This window comes from Orbicella faveolata, unplaced genomic scaffold (genome assembly GCF_042242905.1).
Source record: "Orbicella faveolata isolate gen_17 unplaced genomic scaffold, um_ofav_v1 contig_2, whole genome shotgun sequence".
NCBI classification, from domain to species: Eukaryota; Metazoa; Cnidaria; class Anthozoa; order Scleractinia; family Merulinidae; genus Orbicella; species Orbicella faveolata.
Genome location: NW_028301547.1, coordinates 24,964,568 through 24,986,827, shown reverse-complemented (window position 1 = coordinate 24,986,827; position 22,260 = coordinate 24,964,568). Strand labels below are relative to the sequence as shown.

The window sequence follows — 22,260 nt, the reverse complement described above, 5'->3', positions numbered from 1 at the left end:
CGAGAAGTTGAGAACTGAGTGAAAGTATACCTAATCCAAGCGACACTTTGAGAAGGAAACTGGAATTCTGAACAGTGTTAAAGGCCACAGAAATATCTCTGGGTTTCTGTTGTGATTGGCATTTCTCTATGATCACGTGATGTATTCGCTCTTTACTGAATAAATTAGTGTACGTTTGGATTCACTCGTGGCTGGTCATTACATTTGGCGACGAGACGTTTCATTCTAGCTTCGTACAGTAATGGCGACCTACGGAAATATAGGCAAATTCAAACAATCAGAAGAATCATGGACCCAGTATGTGGAGCGGTTGGAACAGTATTTCCTAGCGAATGAGGTGGAAGATGTGGCGAAACGCCGAGCAATTTTGCTCAGTGTTTGCGGGAGTAAAACGTACGCACTTGCTAGGGATTTACTTCAACCAGCGAAGCCAGCGGAGACAACTTTTAAGATTGTCGACACACTTGAGAATCACTTTTTACCGAAGCCAAGTGAGATAGTGGAGCGTTATAAATTTCATAGCCGAAATCGAAACGAAGACGAAGGAGTTGCGGCATACGTGGCAGAATTGCGTAAGCTAACCGAACATTGTAATTTTGGCGAGACGTTACCAGAAATGCTACGAGATCGGTTGGTCTGTGGTATAAATAATAAGAAAATCCAGCGTCGATTACTGGCGGAACGAGAGTTGACACTCAAGAAAGCCGAGGAGATTTCTTTGGGAGAAGAGTTAGCAGCGAAGCACGTGGTTGATATTCAGTACGACACGACTCCCAGCAGCGTTAATCGGGTCGACGCTCGAGACAAGAACGGAGTTAAAGATTGTCATCCAGATTCAGAGTGTTACCGTTGAGGGGAGAAACGTGAAGCCTCAGCCTGTCGATTTAGAGATGCTCAGTGTTTTAAATGCGGAAAACGAGGGTACTTAACCAAAGTGTGCCGTGGCGAGAAAAGGCAAGAGAAAAAGACGGGCAAAGGAACCGATTCCGGAACGCGGGAAGGTAAACATACCGGTTCACGCGACAGCAAGTCAGCAAAGGGGAAGAAGCAGCCTACACATTTAGTGGACGAAGTTTCCGCGGAAAAAGGTGTTTATGCAGCGACAATGTACCACATTCGCGGACAAAGCAAACCCAAGGCATTCGAAGTGACTGTGGAACTTTGTGGTGAACCACATAAATTGGAGATAGACACTGGTACGACCAGAACCGTGTTGAATGAAGAAACGTGCAACATTTTACGTGACAAATTGGAATTGAAGACTGTATTAAGCATATACACAGGACAGAAAATACCAATGTCGGGTGAAGTACTGATTCCTGTCAAGTACCAGTATCAACAGCATAATTTACCAGCCATGGTTGTGAAGAGTCCTGGACCAAATTTACTTGGAAGGGACTGGCTTTAAGTGATTAAGCTTAACTGGAACAGTATTTTCAACATCCAGGAGGGCAACCCTCAGCTACAGAAGATCCTAGATGCACATAAGGACGTTTTTGGCGAAGGACTGGGTACACTGAAGGGCACAGAAGCCAAAATCTATGTTGACCCAAGTGCTCCACCCAAGTTCATGAAGGCTCGTCCTGTACCGTATGCACTTAAAGCGAAAGTCGAAAAGGAACTGGATCGATTGTAGAGCGAAGGTATAATATCTCCGGTAGTGTTTACAGAGTGGACTGCACCTATAGTTCCAGTGGTGAAACAAGACGAATCAGTGCGTATTTGTGGCGACTACAAGTGCACTGTTAACCAAGTTTCAAAGTTGGATAATTGTCCAATCCCCAAGACTGAGGACTCGCTTGCCACACTAGGTGGAGGAAATAAATTCACCAAACTGGATATGTCACAGGCATACTGATTCGCTCCTATGGTTGAAGGTGCTACTTATTTTGAAGATAAGCCCACCAGGGATCAAACGTTGTCAGATTTATTTGAACTAGAGTTTACACGGCTCGTTGCGTCCGTGGTTACATCGTAGTCAACTGAAATTGAAATAAATACAAGATAAATTACTATTTACAACATTCTAAATCGAAGCGACAAACGATTTCGAAACTTACAATTTGTGTTCCTGAGTGTCAGATCCCTTTGATCGCTATCTTGATGTTTATGCTTACGACTGTTGATGACTTGGCCTCGAATGTCCGTTACATGATAAATTTTCCCTTTTAAAACTTAAGTCACATGACCTGATTTCCCGCCACGCGTAGTCGAGGCGATTCGCAATTACCGACGATAATTATTTCTAATTTTTTTACACGCGACTGTACATGCAAATCACATACCAACAGTTATTATTGCATGAGGAATCGAAGAAATTCACTACAATCAATACTCACAAGGGACTCTATCAATATAATAGACTGCCCTTTGGGGTTTCGTCAGCACCTGGAATTTTCCAACGTACAATAAAGAATTTATTGCAAGGCATCCCCCATGTTGTCGTACGAGTTGATGACATCTTAGTCAGCGGCAAGGATGACCCAGATCATCTAGCCAACCTAGAAGCAGTGCTTAGTCGGCTCTTCACAGCAGGATTAAAGCTACGTTTGGGAAAATGTTTGTTCATGCAACCTGAAGTCACGTCCTGTAGGTACGTAATCAGTGGCACTGGCATTCAACCTGTGGTGGCGAAAGGTGATGCAATCAAGAATGCACCGGAGCCAAAGGATGTCAGTCAGTTACGAGCTTTCCTGGGCATGCTTAACTATTACCATAGATTCTTACCTGATGTAGCAACCATCCTTAAGCCCTTACACCAGCTCTTAAGGAAAGGATCAACATGGCAGTAGCGAAAGGAACAACAGGAGGCCTTTGCAAAATCTAAGGAACTGTTGCAGTCAGCTGAGCTACTAGTACATTTTGACTCAGCCAAGGAACTTGTACTTGCCACTGATGCTTCCGATTATGAACGGAGCGTATTCCACCATATTCGACGCGAATATTCCAGGTGTACGTCACGTGTTGTGTGCGGCTTGAATACTCTAGGATTCTATTGCGTCACAATCACATATTCGAGTCTAGAATACTCTAGAATATTTTGGCTTTTACGCAGTGCTCATTACTGCGTCATCTCTGCTCCCCGAAGGAAAGGGTGGAGCATTTCACTTTTTTGGGAGGAGGTGGGCGATTTTGAAAAAAAAATATCCTGCAGGCATACTTGTACCAAAAAATTCATGCACACGACCACTGCCGGAAAAAAGTTCTCGTACGTTCAGTTAGCCCCAAAAAAACTCATGTTACGCGGAGAAAAAATACTATGAATACAAACGTCCCGAGAAAAACTCCTAGTACATGAAAGGGTTAAAAAAAAGTTCGTGCCTGTACCAAATCATACACACAACCCCTCAAAAGTCAACCGGTCCACCCCTTACAATAGATTTCCACGGCTCAGACAATTAGATATTCAAACTTCGCCACAACTAGCTACCTCTCATCGCCCGCCTTGTACACTATGTGAAATCTCCGTCGGTTGACGAACACGTATCGTAACTGATTCTAAAAAAAGTGAAATATGCCCATAATTGAAGTCGTCCAGCTGCGTGATTTGAAGACTGGTGATCAAATTGCTGTGATGGCAAACGTTGTTGATCTTAATCCGTCACTTCTCCCGTTAATAGATCACACTAATGGTATATACTTTCACCATGGCATTTTCGACAAGGAAAAATTGGAGGTGATCGACTTCCATGGAGATAGCAAGGCCAATGCCAAGCCGAAGAGGCGCTCCATCCTTGAATTCGCCGCTGGACGTTCCCAACTTTTTCGCGTTGTTCACGAAAATTGTCTGCCAGTGGAGACAACTATGAAGATGGCGAACGAGGCAGCGGACCAACATAGCTATTGGCCAGGGTACGATCTGATCAGAAACAACTGCGAAACCTTTGCCACTTATATGAAGACGGGAATTAAACATTCAGCACAGGCTTCTGCAGCTCTTTTAAATCTCCTTAGCAATGCGGCTGCCGTTACTGGAGCAGCAGTAGTAGTTGGATCGGCAGCTGCCGTTGTTTGTTCAGTCAGGAGCCTGCGCTAATAAACGATACAAGGAGTGAGTAATGAACGAACATTTACGAGGCTTCAAATACTTTGATGTTTGAAAACATTTAATAGAAGTTTTTGTATTAGAGGAATTGCATAAACCTTGAAAAGTTCCCTGATATAGAATTAATATCGAGCACACTTTGGGTATGAACTGCACCCGTTATCTAAACGTATGTGTTACAGTTGACTGCACGAGCAATATTTATCACTTGAATGTAAAATTAAACTTTTTCCCAATCAATTTAACTAGCAAGTAAGCATATCATTCAGATTCAGTGGAATAATCTTAGCTTTACCTTAAAAAACTGACATGTTGTAAAATCATCAGTGTGTTTCCTTTGCAAAACAAAGCCATCAGTTTTTGGAAAAGCTTTTTGTCTGTAATCGTTGTCAGGCCTCATTTGAACTTTTGTCAGTTTTTCCCTTTTGTCTGTGTTCTTGGAGTAAGAAACAGCACTAAAGCTGTAGCCACGATCTCATGACATGTTTAACCTCAAATATCTTCTTAGTTATTTCAAGCTAGGTTTTTTTTGTTGGTCTTCTTTTTTTCGAAAGCTAAATTTGATCTCGGCAAGACCGAAGTCTGAGCGAGATTTGGGTAAAATGGATCCTGTCATGCCCAAATGCTTTTCAACCAATTAGAGGTCATGTAAATTTCATGTCTACCGATTGAAGACAAAATAACATATAATCCCTTATTTTTCTTTGACATTTTGTCTCATAAATTTTAAGGAAGTTATAAATGTAAACGAATGTCGTGAAGTTATTTTTCTCGTGCATGTTTCTCGAATTCTTTTTTCACGACGAAAGTCAACAATTCCCTGACACTTGGGGTGAGGAATGTAGATTTAAACTCTATCCTGCCTTAAGGCAAGCGGGCAGTGTTCTGAACGGCGGTAGGAATCTCAATGTCTCGTAAAACCAAACAATATCACATGAACAAGATACGGAGAAAACTTTTAGTTTCTTTTGTTCACCAAATGCAGATCTGCCTAACTCAGATACAGTTGAGTTCAAACCATTCATATGTTCTGCGAAAGAACCTAAAAAAAAGATTTCTCATTGTCTTATCGTCGTGTGTTTTTTGACAGGTATTCTTGTTCAACTGAGGACGTTTCTATGTTTGCCATTAAATAAATTAAAATATGAATAAGTTTGCTGTTTTTAGTTTTGGAAATGCAGCCATGCAGAGAAGGCACAGAGAGACGTCCATTCAACCAAAAACTCCGCAACTTTCAAAACAGGGTCAAATCATAGTTAACTATGGTCAAATGGTGCGAAATCATTCAATCGAAAATTCTGGAAATTGCGCTAGGAATATCACATGAAATAGAAATTCCTGGTTGATACTTTTGCAAAATTTCGGTAAAGCTCGTGAGGTTGTACTCTTCTCTGGAAATTCTAAAAAATGTTGTTCCATTCGCCACTGGAAATTTCTGGAAATGTAAACCGGAAGTTTTGGTCGAATTGAAAGCACCCACAACTTAATTGACAGGGATTAACTCTCTCACCCTTAATGCTGTCTTGCCTAAGCTAATAAAAATTCATGGCTGGCGATGAGATGGCGGCCATACTCCAGCTGGGAGTATGTCCGCCAGCTCGGTAATCCCAACCGTGGCGAAAGTATTCGAACGGGTCGTTTATGACCAACTTTATCATTATCTAATCAAAAAAGATAATCTTTCCCTTTACCAATCTGGTTTTCGTTCTTTACATTCTACCGTAACTGCTTTGCTTGAGGCTACAGACAGTTGGACAATGATTATTGATCTTAGTCACGTCAGTACCGTTGTTTTCTTAGACCTACAAAAAGCTTTTGACACTGTTAACCATGATATATTGTTGGCGAAATTACAATACTATGGTCTACGTATTCCTTGTCACGAATGGTCTATTGTTTTTAGTGGATATTAATGACCTGCCAAATTGTTTACATTTTGCACAACCTATTGCAGAAGGTATGCAGATGATACCAGTTTAACCTATGCCAGTGCGGAATTGCGGTGATTGTCTTAGTTGCGATCTAAATAGGGTGTATCTATAGCTGATAAACTCACCTTTAACTTAACAAAAACCAAATTACGTTTTTTACGATAAGTGACCATCCAGTGATGTAGATTACATCTACGAAATCGCTTAGGTTACATATTGATCAAAACTTAAACTGGGACTGACACTGTCTTCATTATTTTGTCAGTTCCATTCTCACTAAGGTTTTGACGCTTGAACCAAACACTTGTTTGGGAATTTTGCATCGGTGCAAGGTAAAGTGAACCTTTTGACTTCTTAATTACTTTTTATTTATAAAACGCCACAGGGCATGTGTCGTCGCCGATAACGAACATTTTTGGCAGTTGTTTTCTTTGCTTGATGTGCAGACTTCCTTCACGAGTTTTAGTCGGGTTCCCACGAAAAGCTACAAACTCAAGGCCATTGTCATCCCGACTCAGCTCGAAATCTTCAACAGCCATGCTGGGGCGCTCTTGTCTGCCGCGCAGCCGAGTTTCTCGAGTTTGTTAGCCCACCACTACATTTCCTCTTCTTGAAGCGTTAGAGTTTTCTCTGCGTTCGGTCTTTTGAAACGCCCAAGGTTACAAAGGTAACGCGCTTTTCCTTCAAGCACTTTCTTTGACTAGGAGAATTCTGTGTCTCGAGTTATCGAGAAATGATACTTGATGCCTTGAAATGATACTTGACGTGTGTATATAACTTATTAATAAAAAAAAAATAACAAACAAATCAACAAAAAACAAACTAGAAGAGGAAAGTAAAGCTTACCGCGCTTTTTGTCAGCCATGGATCTGTCAGCATGGCCGCTGTTTATCAGCTGAAGATAAAATATGATCAGGACAAATTTGGAGCGGTTTTTTAGACCCATTCGACACGATAAGCTTTCCTCATGAAAATAAACACGTTATGAATGAACATCACGCAATACGAAAAAGTCATGACGCCGCACAGGAAAAATGTCCTCACGTGATGCATTTCAATGTACCGCGTGATTGGTTTGAAACAAACTCGCGGCATCAAAAACGTTAAGCCCTGGTCAAACGGCGCATTATAGTTGATGATAGTTGATTCTCTCCTAAATATCATCAACTATACCAACTATCACTCACATAGTCAAACGGCCAAAGAAGTTCGTAATAGTTGACGATAGTTCACCGACAGTCGCGCGAGCAAAGTCACACGAGCAGCTAGTTCCAGGCTCTTTCCGCGTAAAATGTGAACACTAAATTGACTTCGCGTGTGACAAACTTGTAAAAGTATGAATTTTTCGCGACGAAAGAGTGCGGCAGCTTGTTTACCGGTAATCGATTTGTTGGAGGAATGTACGGAAGATGAATCTGGAGAGCGTTGGTGGAAGAGAGGACGGACAAGGGGATGGAACAAGAGGAGAAACGAAAGCGGGATGATGAAATTGGTGGAAGAATTGCGAGTGGAGGACACTGCCGCTTACAAGGAAATGTTGCGCATGAACTGTGAAACATTTGAGGAAATATTGACCGCTATCGGGCCTGTGATTACCAAAACAGCTGACCAGAAAACTATCATGAACTATCATACGCGTGGTCAAACAAGAAAAACTATCATCGACTATCATGAAGAACTTGAACAAGCGCTTAATCTGAAGGCGGCGCAAAAATGCGTAGGTGTCGCGGTCTACTGGGAAGAGTAGTACAACATTGTCGCCAGCCATCTGTCTTTGTTGCGCAGTCTAACTTAATGTCCTCCTTTAAAATTATTTTTAGACAGTAAATTGTCTTTTGTGTTATTCCCCTAAACCTCGGATTCAAGTTAGAATTTTAATATATCAAAATTGGCCTATTAATCTCGAGTTCCCGAAGTGATACTTTGGTCTGCGAGTTTCTGGAGTACGTTTGACATACAAGAGCACTCTCCACCTGCAGTGACGGACAGAGTTCTAAATTTAATCTGTTTCTCACTCCTCAAAATGTGACATAACGGACCGTGTCATCACTAAATTAATATACAAACCATTGTAAAATGACTGTGTTAAGGCAGGCGTAAAGGAAACCCCTGCTTAAGTTGTAACGAAGTGTGTAACAATGAATTGTAAATAATCATGCTTGTTAAAACTAATATGCTAATGTTTATATACAAGGAGGTTCAAGGATAGATGCACCCCACCACGTTTCTAGAAAACTGTTCAGGCAAAATTTGTGGAAGCTTTTTCCCGCAGGCAGACATGGCATTGTCGTCAGCCATCTGCCCTTGTCGCGCCGTTGCCTTAATGTCCGTCTGCCTTAATGTCTTTGGTTAAAAGTCATGTTTCTGTGACTCGATGGAAACACATAACCAGCACGAGCTGTTGACTTAATGATGGCGCGAGCAAAGAGAATTTACACTTTGATAATCAAAGTTGGCAAGCTGTTTTCCTTTTTTTTAGTCGCTGTGTTTTCTGAAAGAAATAGAAAACATGTTCTCCGTGTCTCTATCGAGTTATAGAAACACTCTTGAAAGTTTAGAACTCAAAAAAGCTGTGGAAACACTCGTCTGCGGCTCGTGTTCCCACAGCATTTCTCGTTCTCCCAAACTTCCATTCGTGTTTCTATAACTCGATAGAAACACGGTACATGTTTTCTATTTCTTAATTATCATGACAAAAAGGTTGATGATTGTGTCACGATATGTTAGAGCATTTTAAAGTCCTTACACGGTAACATTCTTAATTTATAAGATAGCACAAAGAAATATTGGCGAAAGAAAACAAATATAATTGTGGACTCCAGAATGTCGTTATGGAAAACATCCATAAAGAGGAAGTTCTTTTTATGAAAGCAGCTGTATGCCAAACAAAGGCGAGAATGGTGAACAATGTGAATGTTTCGAGACACAAACCTTTCAGTCTTTTAGTATGTCTTTTCCCTTAAAGTAAGTGAATGATTTCATTGCAGTCTCAGCGCACTTTCAAGCAAAGAACGTTGCTATCTTTGATGTACCATCAAAAATATTTTATAGCCCTATGCGACAGTTTAATTAATTACGTGGTGATCTTGACATTTAGAATAGAGCAAACTAATTAAAAAGGACCGTTTTAACTTGATATAAATATAAACAAAGTAAACGAAAACCTGCAGGTCTCTCCTTTGTTACTAAATACGTCTATTATTAATTATGGATAAACACGGCTTGGCATAAAAGTCTATCCGCTTTGGCCCAAATTCACAAAGAAACATTGAGCAAAACAAACAAACAAAGAACGGACTCCAGAATGTTGTTATGGAAAACATCCATAAACAGGAAGTTCTTTTCATGAAAGCAGCTGTATGCCAAACAAAGGCAAGAATGGTGAATAATGTGAATGTTTCGAGACACGAACCTTTTAGTCTTTTAATATGTCATTTCCTTTAAAGTGAGTGAAGATTGTTTTTTATATACTATCTAAAATATTTCATGGCCCATGCGACAATTTAGTTAATTACGTGGTGATCCTGACATTAAGAATAGAGCAGACTAATTAAAAGGGACCATTAAACTTGATATAAATATAAAAAAAAGTGTATAAAAACCTGCAGGCATCTCCATGGTTACTAAATACGTCTATTATTAATTATGGATAAACACGACTTGGCATTAAAAGTTCAGCTTTGGCCAAAATTCACAAAAGGAACTTGATGGATGCGTCAAACCTCGTTTCTCGACAACGTTTTGAACTGCTACAATCTGGCACACAACAAAACACCTTCGATGGCAGGCTCATGGCTAACTCAGCTGGCCTTTGCAGCTTTCAACATTCTGCTGGGAATGTTATTTGTGGCGGCAAACACAGACTTTTCTGCAAGCGTTTTTGAAACTCAAGTTGGTAAGTAAACACTTAAGAGACCCTCCTCTTTCCTTTTATTCAGTCTTTTTAGTTTGCATCAATAGAATTTTGATTTTTTTTTTCTTCTTTTAGACCATGTCTTACTTGGTCATGCCATGGACACGGTTACTGTTGTTGATGAGTTTGAATGCCAGCTTAAGTGCATCGGAAATAAAAGTTGCAAGTCGTTTAACGTTCGTACTGATGGCAACAATGTAAAACGACGTATTTGTGAGCTTAACAACAAAACCCGACAGATGAAGCCAAGAGATTTTAAATGGAAGAAAGGATCCACATACTATGGCTCTGTTCAGGTCAGTTGAAAACTGCCGTACATTCACATTTTCTATTTTAGTTAACTTCACCCGCGCTAACTTGTTCTTGTACGGTCTTTCAGAATGAAATAGGCTGGCTTGTGTGGTTACAAAGAGTGGACATAGACTCATCCTAGACCGATATAAAGTTAATAGGTTAGGATATTAATAAACCTTGTTGTTATTACTTAATTTATCGACCCGGTTTATTTCATATCTTAACCCAACACAGGCCTCCTGCATCGATGTTTCCCGTGAGCAAAACAAACAAACAAAGAACGGAGAGTGTTATCCAGGATACAAGGGGAAAAAATGTGAAAAACGTGAGTGTTGAAAATTTGTCTTGCAACGATATTTTGTATGATTTGATAAAGCAGGTTGAATTTTGTTTCAAAAGGTGCCCGCGTACTGCACAGTGCTTGTAAGAGCATTATTATTTTAGAGTAAAGTTAGCGATGTTGGCGGACTTTTTAGAAAGATTTCCCTTCTGCTTCAAAAGAATATGAAGAGTTTTATTTAAAACATGGTTTGCTTTTTGCAGCTGTAAAAGGTTTGAATTCCAATCAGCCTGCTCATTCCTGTAAGGACATCCAGGACTCAGGAGACTCCAAAGGAGACGGCGAGTATTGGATCGACCCTGAGAAGAGTGGAAACCCTTTCAAGGTTTACTGTGACATGACAACGGACAGAGGTAAGTAATGGATAATGATATGAAAGTTAGAACTTTCTAAATTCTAAGGAATGAGTACACAAAGCCCCCACAGCTTCCCGAGAACAGCTTTGTATGGGTCTGTCCTCTCATTGCTGATAAATTGCGTCGTGACATTGTCAAATTATACTCATGGAGGTCCACGTCAAAATTTGACAAATACAAGTTCCTCTGTGGCCTTACAGTTGGATTCAATCTCAAGAAAACGTCATCTTAAACAAAGCTCCCGTTTAGATGCAATTTGTCGATTATAATCGAGAAATGACAACATTAAACAGGCTGTGAAAGTTTGGTAAAATTGTCAAGATCCACTTGTGATGGCGTCATGTATCTGTCTGTGCTCTTATTGACCACAAAAACTAGCCAATGAGCGTTTAACGGCTGGTTGATTTTCTCTTTTTTAAAAACAAGTTGCCCTTAAGATCTAATTGGTCCGCTATAGAAGGAACATTTAACATGCTGTGAAAGTTTTTCAAAATTTTCACGAACCACGCTTTATTGTTTGATGTAATTAACAATGGAAAGGTCACGACAAATGTGAACTCTATTGTGCAGCAATTTTACAGCATTTGCACCTACTAATCGTTTTCCTGTTTTTTTTTTCTTTTCGTGATAAAAGTAAATACAGTCCTCAACTGCTTTTATTTTTTCACGTGACCACTGAACTTTGTTTTATTTAAGGAGGTTGGCTTCTTGTCTCCAACGTTGTCATTGACAATCCGTCATCCCCACAAATGTCAGTAAAGTCGTCATACCGTGAAATCAGCAGTTACCATAACAACCAGACGTTTCTGACCAAGAGTGCCATGAATGAGCTCAGAACGCACCTGTCTTTCACTCAACTGAGATTCCACTGCAGTAAACAACAGGGACGTACGTTCCACGTGACCACGGTCGCTAACAGTACTGGTGAAGCTGTAGTCCAGTACTTCAGCGGTCAGACGGATGTCCCGCCTGATGCCTGTGGCTCGTTTGTTAGAATGGAGAACGACAACTCCAGATTAGCAGAAGTTTGCCACCAGTGGGGATATGACGGTACGCGCGATTACATCGACAAATGGGGGCATGTCAGTCTATATCAAGATAGATTGTACAACCATGCGGCTTTTGTAACACATTCATATCACTGGCTGCTGACTCCAGGTGGCTCAAGATTGGAATGTGATGACGGGCACGTTGGAGTGTCTTCTGGTGATTTCTGGAGAGTCTTTGTGCGATAAGATACTTGTAGCTGGACAAACGTATTCATCTAATCTTCGATACATACAAAAATAACAAATTTAAGTTAAATACAGTTTTGCGATCGGAAATTTTGTTTTGCGTTTAAGGACCTTTTAGACAGTTAGCAGCTTCCATAGAACGTCTATAAACACGAGAAATAACACCATCGTTAGCAAATCGAAAATGAAAACCCGATCGAAAATCAAATAAACGATGTGTAGCTTAATAATAAAATAAAACAAAACATAATTGTTTTATGGACAAATTAAATGTTCATCCTAGAGGGATTTGCTAAAAACTTTAAATAAACCAACTTTAGCTGAGCAGCGAGCTCGTAACATCGCTGCCTCGATTTTTAGAACATAACCCGCCTGCTTGCGTGACTTAATACAACTTAGGAATTCGTCTTATAACTTGAGAGGTAATAACATTCTTAATATCCTTACGGTGTACACCACAAAGTACGGCCTTAAATAATGGCGATATTTTGGATGCAAATTATAAAACAGTCTCCCGGACTTGAGCAGATCCTCGACCAGCTATAAAGCGTTTAGAACTACATTAAATGACGTGCACATCAGCTGCCATACATGTGTGAACTAATGTTAACAATTTTTCCTTTTCATATCTTTTACTTGTAAACAGTTTTTGTCTGTACAGTTTATATACATTTTATATTCTTATACATTTTTGGATATTTTATAGTAGCTAGTTATGTAATCTCTGTTAGTTTAGTTTAAAATTTATTCCTAAATGTACATTTTGACTTTGTTATTTTGTTTTCTTGCAATTGGCGAACCTGTAAACTGGTGCATCCTGTAGACTCTGCTTATCAAGTCTATGGGACGCACCGTTATCATAGCTAAGTGTACGAATAGTTAAATAAGCTATGCCTATGTCTATAATATAATAAAAGGTTGTAAAATAAAATGCTTTATGATGTTTTATGATCTTTTTTGTCGATATATTTGCTCTTATCATAACAATTTATCGTTTCGTGTAACTCTACTGTCTGTCATGAATTTGAAAATATGCAAAAACAGTTATGGTGGATGGTAACAGCGTTATATTGTATTGTTTTACTTTCATTCGCAAGCCGATGAAACTTCACACAAATACAATTCCCTGCGATATTAAAATTTCGATCAATCTGGGCTCTCATAGTCCTGTAAAGAGCTAACTGCGATCGTGATCAGTGGTTTTTCTCGTTTAGTTTATTTTTTCTAGAAAATAACTTAAACAGCAGGCAGCCCAAAATTTAAAATCAACGATATGTAAGACACACTGCTGTGACAAACATGACAAAACAACGCATGTCGTAAAAATTATGGTTTTTGTGCATGACGTTTCGTATGCTACAACATCAGGGACCGCGTAGAGGAGGGGGGGAAGGGGCTAGGGGAGCCTTAGCAAACCCCCGCCCCCCTCAACCTCCACTTTCTCACAGTAAGAATTAAATAAGTAAAGCAAAACATAATATAATACAGCAACTTTTTATGAACATTATGCAGCTAGTCTTGTGTGTGCCTTGACGGGAAATTCCGTGGTCGTATATATATACGTGGACGAATTATTGAGACCCAAGCTCAAATAATCACCTTTAGGTGGCCTCCTGTCACCTCTGATTTTTGTCTTCGGGCTGAATTTAAAACAGCAGCAATGTTCCTACACACATAATTTTGGAGAGTAACTGTTCAGAGAACAAGGATGTCAGCTGTTTGTGGTGAACGAGTAGTTTATGTCCTGACCAAGATGTAGAGCGATGTAAGTTTGAAATCATTCTATGAGGCGATTTTATTATAACCCTCCTGGCACTGAGAGGCAATGTTGCTAAGGCGAACGCGTACGCCAAGGAGAATTGAAAGTGAGGAACCGTCCACCCTAATACATTCTAGAAATGACGCGTTTACGAAAACTATTCAAACACTTCATGTCCACAACACCGTTTCCGTAGCGTTTTTGCCATCCACCTGAAACCGCTCGAAAACACTGATACTCAAACGCCTCGGTTTCGCTGTCGCCTTTAATAAGATAGGGTTCCGTTTTAAACTGTCTCCTGACTGTGGACACCGTTTTCGGATGTCTACATTTTTCGCTGACAACGACAAACGTATTAGTGTGGACAGGGCCAGCCGACTCGTTAACAATCCCAGATGGCTTTTCTGGCCTTGACAACTCCATATTTTTGTGTGAAATTTCAGCCGCTAAAATTCGTCGGCAGCTGCCCTTAGCGGCATCCTTGCCAGGCCTCAGGCTTAAGAACAGACATATCCCACGAAAATACGAAACTATTAAGGCCTGTCCAAACGGGAAATGTTTAGCGACCAAACACCATCAAACATTGTCTGGTGACCAAACATTTTACCGTTTGGCCACCTTGTTTGGTGCTGTTTGATCGTGTTTGATCGTGTTTGGTCGTGTTTGATAAAATTTGAAGGCTATCGAACATTCGATCAAACAACTTAAAACATTTCTTTTGTTCTCGTGTTTGATGGGCGATGTTTTGTCCGTTTGGACAGCCGTATCAAACATGTTTGGCGCGCGCACGCGTACCACGCTTTCTCAGCGGCTTGTATCCATAGATACCGCGTCTTGTTTACGTACTCGCTTGTTCAGTATTTTAAGAATGGCGAACGAAGAAGAAGCTTTGGTACACGTTGTTGAAAATGAGGAGATATTTACCGAAGAAACACCGAGTCGAAAACGAAAGTAAAGTAGAGGAAAGGTAAGGAAATGGAATGACGAAGAAATGGATCTTTTGATCGATCTATTGGAACAAAATGCATGCCTATGGGATGTATTTTCAAAGGAATATCACTTAAAAGATAAGCGAGATAAAGCATACGAAAGATGTAAGAAGAACTTGGCATTCCCATAGCGGACATAAAATACAAGACCATTGGGCTGAGACACACACCTCGTTGACAATGTAAGAAATTGCCGACTTCGAGATTCGGAACTGGAAGCTCAAGGATATGTAAGTCTCGCCAGTGGCAAGAAATCGTATTGTCAGTGTCAGTCGCTCAGCAGCACTAATATCCTTGTGACCACCAGTTACCTGACGAGGAGTTATGTCAGGTTCAATAAGCCGCAGTATCTCGAGAAAATCGTCATGAGTCATTCACATCATTTCGCGAAGGATTATAGCCCCTATACTCTTCTTTAATTTGAACGTTTGAATCCCAACCTGCTAAGTCTCAGACTTAGCAGGCTCACGTTCCGCCGTATTGAAATCTCGCGCTGAGTAAGGTACGCTGGGTAATTTGTCGCCCATAGCTTTTTGCGTGTGGAGTTTGATCTGTGTTTCATCAAACATGTTTTAACCGTTTAGCCACTCACTTCAACATCAGCATGTTTGATCACCAAACAATGTTTGATGATGTTTGGTCGCCAAACATTTCCCGTTTGGACAGGCCTTTACAGGCGAATATCCTATTGACTACAGTTTTAACCATCAAATGTTTTCAGCTGCATTTGTTACTTTCTTTTTTGATTAATATACCGTTTACACTGTTTTTTAGCTTCAGTTAACCTTGAATCGCGCTGAAGGAATATCGTTGAGTCCCTAGTTTATTACAAGGTTATTAGCAGGGGCGTTACAGTGAAGAGAACTTCATTGAGCAAAATCGGATTTGATTTTGAATTTAAGGCCGGCTGATCAATTTTTATACTTGTACAGTGACAAGATTCTTCTTTAGCGGAGAAAGTTTGTAATTGTGTAACGCTTCACTTCTTATATTGCAAATGCATTTTCTGTCAAAAAGTTCCTATGCGCGGGCCATGACTCGTACATGCATCTTTAGAGGTGACTGTTAAGCTAAATTACAAGTAAATTTAAAATGTAAAGTAAAAGGTCGATATTATAATGGAAAAAAACTTGGCATTAGCTGGTGCTCGTGTCACTCTACGTGAAAGCATTTTCCAGTTCTTATACTGCCCCAATCTTAAGTTTTTTAAAGAAAGCACAAAGAAATTGGTAGAGATAATTTTAAACTCCGGGATGTAGTTATGGAAAGCAAGAAAACTAAACATCCATAAACAGTAAAGTCTTTTATGAAAGAGGAAACCACCTGCACGACAAACCAAGCCAAGACGAAAAAACGTCAATTAATGGCGGAAAACGTGAATGTTTAGAGACTCAAGCACAGTATTTTCGTTTATGTCTTTTCTTGTTAATTTTAAAATGAGTGATTTCTCATTGCAGTACCAGCACACTTTCAAGTCAAGAAAATTCATAACTGTAGATATATATTTTTTGTTAATGTAGTTTCAAATTCTTAGAAGCAATATTAGTTTAATTAGGTGGTGATACTGAAACGCTCTCATTAGGCAAACATAAGCGACAAGTTATATAATATAAATATAAACTTCCGGGGCACCCAACGGATCTTTTCGGTAAATTATCTGTTCGGAAGGCCTTTAATCCCCTCTGATTTTCTTAAGAGAATTGTCACTTCGAACTTTCGTGATATGACAAATTTAATGTCTGTTGCTTTCGGATTGTTAAAAATGTCGTTTTGAGTACCGAAAAAAGGTCAGCTATCACTTTCGGAAAGGCGATAAGACCTAAGGTTTTCGGGAAATGGACAAAAAAGCCCTAATAAATTCGAGAATACTCAAGTTCCTCTAGAATAACCGAACAGATAGAATTTTTTTAGCGCAACCTAAAATTAATCTACTGAGCTTTAAAAGCATTTGAGAGGAAACGGTCGTTGGGTGCCCCTGAAACATGAAGATTAATGGAAGCGGCCTGGAAGCCGTTTCAAACGTAACCAAATGTCCAATATCAATCACAAATGTACATGACTAGGCATAAAAGGGCTCAAATTTACATAACAGTGGTGCAGATTTATGTGTCAACCATCGTTTCTGGACGAAGATTTCACCACAGCATCTCGATGGCTGACTCTTGCCTGACTCAGTTGATCATATCAGCTCTCAACATTCGCCTATTAGTTTAATTAGGTGGTGATACTGAAATGCTCTCATTAGCCAAACAAAAGCCACAAGTTTTATGATATAAATATAAATATGAAGAAGTTAATGGAAGCGGCCTGAAAGTATTTCAAACGTAACAAAATTAAATGGCCAATATCAAACACAAATGGTCATGATTAGGCATAAAAGGGCTCAGATTTACAAAGTAGTGGTGCAGATTTATGTGTCAACCATAGTTTCTAGACGAAGTTTTCACCACAGCATCTTGATGTCTGACTCATGCCTGACTCAGTTGATCATTGCAGCTCTCAATATTCTCCTGGGATTCTTATTTGTGGCGGCAAACACAAACTTTTGGGGAAACGTTTTGAAACTCAAGTTGGTAAGGAGACACCTGTGAATTAAGACGCTCCTCTTTCCTTCTATTCAGTCTTTTTAGTTCGCATTCAATACATTTTTTATTTCCTCTCCTCTTTTAGACCATGCCTTACTTGGTCATGCCATGGACACGGTTACTGTTGTTGACGTGTTTGAATGTCAGCTTAAATGCATCGGAAATAAAAGTTGCAAGTCGTTTAACCTCCATCCAGATGGCAACAATGCACAACGACGCATTTGTGAGCTTAAGGTTATTCCCCATTATTGCATTGCACATCCCTACTGCGCATAATTTCACGCGTGATTAGCGCGCGCGCATTAAAAAATGGCGGCTTTTTCTTTACAGCTAGACCTCGCCATAGAGGTAAATCGTCATTTTCTCGCAAACGAATATGGTAACCTATTATTTTTTTCTGTTGTTTTGAATTGAGTAATAAATTTCTCTGTGCAAAATAAATATGGACCAATTCTCAGTGTAGAGCAAAAAGCAATCGTAGGAAACGTGAATGTAGCAAGCAATCGTGACTACAATCATGGTGCTATTATAAGGATTTATATGGGTATAAACAAGGTGCTGTTGCCCCTAAACGAACATGGGGACCCCTCATTTTTATTTCAAAATTTAAGTTCCTATAATATAAACAATTAGTAGGCAAAGTTTCACAAAAATCTCAGTGCACGTTCTTATTTCAGTGGAATGACCTCAACAACAAAACCAGACAGATGAAGCCAGAAGATTTTAAATGGAAGAAAGGATCTACATACAATGGTTCCGTCCAGGTAGGTTACCTCTTAGTTTATACAACGGCGAGTACTGGATCGACCCTGAGAAGAGTGGAAACCCTTTAAAGGTCTTCTGTGACATGACAACTGACGGAGGTAGCTTAATGATAATGAAAAACATTTTCGGGGGAGGGATGTGGGATTTTGGGGATTCCTAGTTATCTAGAAAAAATGGCCGTTTGAAAAACTATGTAGAAACACTTTCTCATATTGATCAATGAATATACTACAGTTCTTTAAAAAAGTCTTTTTCTTACTTGTTAACCTTTTTGAGTTATTTTTTTGTAAAAAAAATACCTCTTAGTCGGCGCGTCGGGTATGTTATGGACGGGTCAATGGGTGAGTGAGTGAGTGAGTGAGTGAGTGAGTGAGTGAGTGAGTGAGTGAGTGAGTGAGTGAGTGAGTGAGTGAGAGATGTATGTATGTCACACCAATCAGATTGGATCTACTATGAACAGCCAATCAAATTTTTTGTTGTAAAGGTAAATGGTACGTGAGAAACACAAGGTATGTATAAACACAAGGACTTTGGTAATTGAAAAATAAAGAGTGACGTGTATGTTGCCGGTTTGTGATTTTTAGTCCGGTTTGGAGGGGAGTGTGACAGTTACATACGTACATTGGGTTGTTTTAGAGTGTATAATTTTCAGTGTAATGGTGGCTAGTTATGAACGAGATGAGTCATGAGTTTTGAAGCAGTTCATGAGTAGTAGGCAAATGGCACGAGATATTTTTATTTTTAATTACAAAGGGTAACTTGATACTTTTGTTTTTCACAAGGAGTTAATTCAATTAGAGGTCACGAATCGTCGGTTCTAGTTCTTAGGACATGTTTTAGAGGAGACGAGACTATTTAGATTTGAAGCAGTTCTAACGTTTACAATAGTAAGTGCAGGTAACGATTGTTTTGTTCTTATTGCATGCAAATATAACGAGATATTTTTATTTTTTAGTTATAATGGGTAATTTGACACTCTTGTTTTTCACAAGGTAGTAAATTCAATTAGAGCTGACGAATCGTCACCACTTGTTCCCACGAGATGTTTGCTATTTTTAGTTACAAATGTTAACTCGACACTTTTGTTTTTCATATGGGAGTAAATTCAATTAGAGCTTACAAGTTATCGGCTATTGTTCCCAGGATATTAAACAAAAAAGCTTTCATTTCTAGAGTGTTTTTACGTCTCTGCAGTAGCAGTTTAATATTTTTATTTGATGGGTATTTTATGACATTCTTTTCAGTCCGATATTTTTGAAGGTAAAAAGTATGAAAACTGTTCAAATGTTCTTTGAAGACTGTGTGGCACCAAGTTAAAGTGCAATTTAATTAAATCAGACTTTCAACGTGTCAGAGAGGTTTTTTCTCTTTCTTTCAATTTTCGGTGAAGTAGTGTTGTTGCGTTGTGTTGTGTAAAAAGGGTAAACTTACGACTCGTATAAAATGCGAAAAGTTCTCTTAACTTGAGTATTTTTGAGCAAAAATTCCTCTTGGGGGCTGGAAGGGCTCCCGAGGGGGTACTCCCAGAAAAATTGGTTGGGGGTGTGCGGCCCGCTTCCCAAAACCCTTACCCTATTTATGACCAAAATCTGCGATATTCCTTACCCTATTTATGACGACCAAAAATTCGAAACCCTATTTACGACCTGACCCTCAAATCAAAACCCTGTTTCAGACCTGCGTTATAATTAGCTCCCTAGTTCAAACCAATGTTAAATTACCGTAAACATATAAATGTGTGAAGGGCTTTTGTTGATTTTCTTTTCGATAATGATGAAAAAGTGGCTTCTTCTTAAAGCATACCCATATCAAGGCTAGAGTGCAAAAACCGTACCCAATTTATGACCAAAATGACCAAAATCAGCTAAAATCGATACCCTATTTATGACCAAAACGGCTGAAAAACCATACCCTTCGGGGCCGCACAGACCTATATAGCCCATATAAGGGAGTCCCTCCCCCCCCCCGGGGGGAAGGGCTACGGGATCGGTGAGTGAGGAAGTTATGCATGTGCGCGTGTCAGACCAATCACAGTGTGGGTTGTATCAAAGAACGAATAAAATTACCTGTTAGAAAATAAGATGCTCTCTTCATTAATCTGGAGACATGTCAGATTACTGTAGTTTGTTCAGTCAAACATTTTATGGCTTACTATTTAGTTAACTTACCATTACCGATGTAACATCGTATGTACATCATAAATTCCCAGTTTCTTTCTTGCTGTACATCGCAACCAAAAAACTTGTCAGATCAACCAAATCATTACTGTAAACAGTTCCATGAATGCTCCTATCTCCGAGACTTATAGTTCACAAAAAAATAACTCTTGCACGCCTTGCGTGCCTATGTTTTCAGTTTGTCAGGAGCGTAAAGGCAAACCCAGCCTTTCCCTTTCTCATACTGGTATTACTTGTGTCATGCATTTCTCCTTGGTTCTTATTGAATTCACGGTTGATAACTTTTACCTGATTGGCGTGATTTTTAGGAGGTTGGCTTTTTGTCTCCAACGTTGTGATTGACAGTCCTTCGTCCCCACAAATGTCAGTAAAGACCCCATACCGCGGAATCAGCAGTTACCATAACAACCAGACTTTTCTGACAAGAGTGCCATGTATGAGCTCAGAACGCACCTGTCTTTCACTCAACTGACATTCCACTGTAGTAAACAACAGGGACGTACGTTCCACGTTACCACGGTCGCTAACAACACTGGTGAAGCTGTAGTCCAGTACTTCAGTGGTCAGACAGATGTCCAGCCTAATGCCTGTGGCTCGTTTGTTAGAATGGAGAACGACAACTCCAGATTAGCAGGAGTTTGCCGCCAGTGGGGATACAATGGTACAAACTATTACGTTAGTAAATGGGGGAATGCTGTGGATCAAGATAGGTTGTACTATGCCAGTGCTTTTGCATCATATTTATATCACTGGCTGCTGACTCCAGATGGCTCAAGATGGGAATGTGACGACTATCTCGTTGGAGTGTCTTCTGGAGATTTCTGGAAAGTCTTTGTTTGTTAAGATACTGGTCCAACGATTACCTATAGCTGGACAAACCTGTTTATCTAATCTTCGATACATACAAAAATAACAAATTTAAGTTAAATAACTGAAGGCCTTAAGGACCTTTTAGATAGTTATCAGCTTCCCTAGAACGTCTATAAACACGGGAAATAACACCATCGTTAGCAAATCAAAAATCAAAATCCGTTCGAAAATCCAATAAACGATGTGTACCTTAACAATAAAATAAAACAAAACAAAACTGTTTTATGAACAAATTAAATCTTCATACTAGAGGGATTTGCTAAAAAATCTAAAGAAACCAACGTTTATATCACTGGCTGCTCACTCCAGGTGGCTCAAGATGCTAATGTAATGACTTGTACGTTGGAGTGTCTTCTAGTGATTTCTGGAAAGTCCTTGTTCGTGAAGACCCTGGTAAACCCATTAGTTATAACTGGACAAACGTATTTATGCAACCTTCAATACATACAAAATAACAAATTTAAGTTGGATTAAGTTTTGCGATTGGAAATTTTGTCGTGCATGTATATGTGGCTCGTTTGTTAGAATGGAAAATGACAACTCCAGATTTTCAGAAGTTTGCAGTCAGTGGGGATTGAGGGGAATTGTTAAATGAGGCCTTACTCACGTTTCCAGTGAAAAAAGATTTTTTTACAATAACTGTCTAATTTCTCGCGCGCTGATTGGCTCATTTTTAACATCAGTAAGAGTACAGACGGATAAAATTTTAATTTATGGAAGCTTTCAAGTTTAAATTTCAGCTGTCAAACTGTCAACGTTTTAACCAATGAGATTTTATGGACTTTTTAAGTAGCCAATTAAAAAGCAAAAAAAGCTATTGACAATGTTCAAGTCATTTTGAATAAAATTCACTTATCTTTGTTTATGCGTCTTTTCCCCTCATTTATTCCCGGAATTTGACCAGTTTGGGGTCTTGTTATTGTAAAAGGCAAATTGACATCAGTTTTTTATGCGTCTGAGAGTAGGAGATCGTAATAAAGAAGAATCTACAGACTGCCAGG

At 39.5% G+C, this 22,260-nt stretch overlaps 2 protein-coding genes and 1 pseudogene across 2 annotated transcripts; all 3 read left to right on the top strand.

The window, feature by feature from the left end:
- Positions 1 to 241: 241 nt before the first annotated feature.
- LOC149112586 (uncharacterized) lies at positions 242 to 853 on the top strand. Its single transcript, XM_089289345.1, has one exon. It carries the CDS (start codon positions 242 to 244, stop codon positions 851 to 853), a length of 612 nt encoding a protein of 203 aa, XP_089145471.1.
- Positions 854 to 9,595: 8,742 nt separating this feature from the next.
- On the top strand, positions 9,596 to 13,379 carry LOC149112585 (uncharacterized). The gene is made up of 5 exons (XM_089288987.1): positions 9,596 to 9,871; positions 9,965 to 10,185; positions 10,418 to 10,508; positions 10,727 to 10,876; positions 11,576 to 13,379. Exons 1-5 carry the CDS (start codon positions 9,688 to 9,690, stop codon positions 12,112 to 12,114), a joined length of 1,185 nt encoding a protein of 394 aa, XP_089145113.1. The 5' UTR covers positions 9,596 to 9,687; the 3' UTR covers positions 12,115 to 13,379.
- Positions 13,380 to 17,321: 3,942 nt separating this feature from the next.
- Positions 17,322 to 21,513, top strand: LOC149112584 (uncharacterized; annotated as a pseudogene).
- Positions 21,514 to 22,260: the final 747 nt, after the last annotated feature.